The 4,159-nt window shown below is 42.8% G+C and overlaps 1 protein-coding gene across 1 annotated transcript in view; it reads left to right on the top strand.

Moving 5' to 3' along the window:
• Positions 1–1,327: 1,327 nt before the first annotated feature.
• Positions 1,328–4,159, top strand: part of CDYL (chromodomain protein, Y-like) — a 239,527-nt gene continuing 236,695 nt past the window's right edge. The window contains exon 1 of the mRNA XM_011984585.1: positions 1,328–1,430. Coding sequence (XP_011839975.1) covers positions 1,328–1,430 — 103 coding nt within the window. The remainder of the gene's footprint in view (positions 1,431–4,159) is intronic.

Genomic DNA, 4,159 nt, shown 5'->3' on the forward strand with positions numbered 1-4,159 from the left:
GCTCAGGGTTTGTGAATACACCAATCAGCACTCTGTGTCTAGCTCAGGGTTTGTGAATACACCAATCAGCACTCTGTGTCTAGCTCAGGGTTTGTAAATACACCAATCAGCACTCTGTGTCTTGCTCAGGGTTTGTAAATACACCAATCAGCACTCTGTGTCTAGCTCAGGGTTTGTAAATACACCAATCAGCACTCTGTGTCTAGGTCAGGGTTTGTGAATACACTCTGTATCTAGCTAATCTAGTGGGGACTTGGAGGACTGGCACTCTGTGACCCTGTCTCTAGCTCAAGGATTGTAAATGCACCAATCAGCACTCTGTCAAAGCGTACCAATCAGCTCTCTGTAAAGTGGACCAATCAGCAGGATGTGGGTGGGGCCGGATAAGGGAATAAAAGCAGGCTGCCCAAGTCTGCCTGCGCAACCCGCTCGGGTCTGGTTGCACTCTGTGGGGGGTTTTGTTCTTTGGCTCTTTGGGTCCACGCTGCCTTTATGAGCTGTAACACTCATCGTGAAGTTCTGCAGCTTGACTACTGAAGCCAGCGAGACCACGAACCCACTGGGAAGAATGAACAACTTTGGGCGCACTGTCTGTAAGAGCTGTAACACTCACCACAAAGGTCTGCAGCTTTACTCCTGACGGTGAGACCAGGAACCAACCAGAAGAAAGAAGCTCCAGACACATCTGAACGTCTGAAGGGACAAGCCCCAGACATACCATCTTTAAGAACTGTAACACCGCAAGGGTCCATGGCTTCATTCTTGGAGTCAGTGAGACCAATGAACCCACCAATTGTGGACACAACGTGAGAACAAGAAGCGCCTCCTTGTCATCTTTGTGTCCACCAGTTTACTAGAAAAGCTGAAAAAAGGAAAGAGGGTGGTTCTTAAGGTGTAATGCAGACACATTTTCGTGACTGCAATTGCTAGCCTTCCAACCTCATGATAAATATCAGGTCACTTGGCTAACTCACTCTTTCACGTATTGTAATGCATCATTATAAATTGCAGTAACCAAGATATTGACATACATTGTGATGAAGAAGAGCAAGTTTTGACAACTTTAAACATTGCTTTTTATTCCTTATCATTTTAAATGTGTTATTTAAAATGCTCTTGATGCTTCTGATGGACTCCTTACTGATATTTATTGCTTCTTCTGCACAAGCACAAAATGCTGGCTCACTCTCAAATTCAATGTAGACCTGGGCAAAGTCATTAAATGCTGTGAGCCTTGGGTTTTTCCCATGTACTGTAGTAAATTCCCCTTGTTGGGATTGTAATTGCAGGTGGTAATCAGAGAACACAGAGCCCCCAGAATGATTTTATGGGATTTCAGGCAGGCCACAGGCCAGCCTGGAGAAAAAGCAAGAACAACAACTGGCAATACAAGGGCTTTACCCGAAAGTTATTTCTGAAGAGAAACAATGGTAAGAACTTGCAGGAATCAAATTAGTTCGGATGTAGTAGGCAGAATTCTTAGACCCCTGTTATTTAAAAATAATGATTTTACCAATATGTAGTCAGAAATTGTTCAATATAAGCTTTCTGGTATTCCACAGTCATAATACTCTAGCTGTTCGGACAACGCCTTTTCTCTCACAAGCTCTCTTTTTTCTTTCTCTTTAAATCTCCCATTTGGCTTCCCTAAGTTAATTTTTTGTAGCCAGAGCTTCCATTTTGTTGCAGTGGTTTCTTTTGTGTTTCCTATTGCTTTCTTTAATGACTTTTAATGACCTGAGACGACATTGGCTTCCTTTAATTTTCCACTTCCTCCAAGTCAGTTGGTAGCACATCCTACACTCTGTTTACAAGTATCAGAGAAGGTAGCAATTTTTTTTTTCCCCTGATCTTCATGAAGGGCTGCCTGAATTCTTGACAGGGCCAGGTAGGATGTAAACGTGGTTTTCTACATTGCTAAGAAATAACAGGCAAGTCTAGATACCACGAGAGCTAGCAACCTGAAGAAGTCATCTGTTCTTTCATTTATTTACTGTGTATGGTATTGGGTGCACAAAAAGCATGGAGCAAGGTGCTTCAGGGTGTTTAGCAATGAGCAAGACAAAGACACTGACAAGGAGCTTTCATTCTGCAAGTGGAATAAGACAGGAGCTCAAACCGATACCAACAGGTAGCATGAAATAGGCACCCCAGAGAGGGACACAGAGCTATGGAAAAATCAAATGAGGGAAAGATTATATCTTATCGGGAAAGACTTGGTGGAGGTTCAGGTCAGTTCTGGGAATTATGAGTTTGAAGTCATTGGGGCATTCAAGGGAAGCATGAGCAGGCAGTGGGAACCTGGGACCGAAATCAGGAAGAAAAGGGTGGGTAGGATATAAGGGGTCCAAAGTCTTTTGGAAGAGGTTGTCATGGCTGGAGCGGTGGGGGGCTCACACCTGAGATTCCAGTACTTTAGGAGGCTGAGGCAGGAGGATCACTTCAGCCAGGGAGTTTGAGAAAGAGATTGTCCTCAGTTCCCTAATTCGTGTTCTGGCTACTGAGATACTTTCACTCCTACAGCTTCCAGAGCCTGGTGCAGCTGAGGCTTTTAACTTAACACATGTTCTGCTGCAGCTGGCTCATCCAGGATCCACCATAAGGGACTTCTGCTTAGACGAAATTGCATTCAGTTTTTAAAAGAAAAGAGGGTCAGGCACTGTGGCTAAAGGCCTTTGGGAGGCTGAGGTGATGGGGTCGCTTGAGCCCAGGAGTTCAGCAACAGCCTGGCCAACATTGTGAGGCTCCATCTCTAAAAAAAATGAAATAAAAATTAGCTGGACACAGTAGTATATGCCTGTAGTCCCAGACACTCAGGAGGCTGAAGTGGGAGGCAGAAGCGTCACTTGAGCTCAGGAATTTGAAGCTACAGTGAGCTATGATCAGGTCATTGCACTCAAGCTTGGGCAACAGAACAAAGACCGTGACTTAAAAATAATAATAGTAATAAAATTAAAAGGAAAGAGCTTTTTGTGGTTTTGTTAGATTTTTGTTTTTGTTGCTTTGTTTTGTTTTTTCTTATTTTTTACATTGTCTTCACAGACGTCACCCTGTTAATTTTTTTTTTTTCTTTTTCCTTTTTTTGAGGCAGTGTCTCACTCTATCACACAGGCTGAAGTGCAGTGGCTCAGACGGCTCACAAGAGCCTCGACCCCCTGGGCTCAAGGGATCCTCCTGCCTCAGCCTCCCAAATAGCTGTGACTATAGGCACATGCCACCACACCTGACTGATTTTTTTATGTTTTGTAGAGATGGTGTCTCACTATATTGCACAGGCTGGTCTCCTGCTCTCAAGCAATCCTCCTGCTTCAGCCTTCCAAAGTGCTAGGATTATAGGTGTGAGCTGCTGCACCAGGTCCCAGACATTCTTTTTGAATATACCTAAGACATTTGTAATAATAGATTACATATTAGGCCATAGACCAGGAAATAATTTATTATTTCATTTTTTTCTCATTTTTAAGAATGTCCAGTTTTTTGTTGGTGGTGGTGGTGGTGGTTTTTCCCCTTTCATTTGTTTGTTTGGTTGGTTTTTGTCACCCAAGCTGGAATGCGGTGGCATGATCTCAGCTCACTGCAACCTCTGCCTCCTGGGTTCAAATGATTCTCCCGTCTCAGCCTCCCAAGTAGCTGGGACTACAGCGTGTGCCATGACGCCCAGCTAATTTTTGTATTATAAGTAGACACGGGGTTTCACCATGTTGGCCAAACTGGTCTCGAACTTCTGACCTCAGGTGATTAACTCACCTCAGCCTTCCAAAGTGCTAGGATTACAGGTGTGAACCACCATGCCCGAACCTCATGATTTCCTTAATCTTAAAAGTATAGAAAAGCTTTTTTTAATCCATATTCCCACTACCCAGAGATAAATTCATTTATAGTACCAAACTTTTCTATTTGATTAATGCAACTAAGGCAAATTAATATTTGCGTGTTGATTCTACTTTTATTTGCAATTTTTTTAAAAACAAAAATTGGATGATGATGTAATTTTGGTATTATTTTCTTTTTCACTAAATTATGTATCGTGGCCTTTTTTGACATATACACATATATTATCATTTTAGGTTCCTGCTGGGTATTCCAATTTCTTGATAGACATTCAGGTTATTTCCCACTCCGCACCCCCGCCCCCCGCCTTTTTTTTTTTTTTTTTTTT

This window comes from Mandrillus leucophaeus, unplaced genomic scaffold, assembly GCF_000951045.1.
Source record: "Mandrillus leucophaeus isolate KB7577 unplaced genomic scaffold, Mleu.le_1.0 Scaffold27, whole genome shotgun sequence".
Taxonomy (NCBI): Eukaryota; Metazoa; Chordata; class Mammalia; order Primates; family Cercopithecidae; genus Mandrillus; species Mandrillus leucophaeus.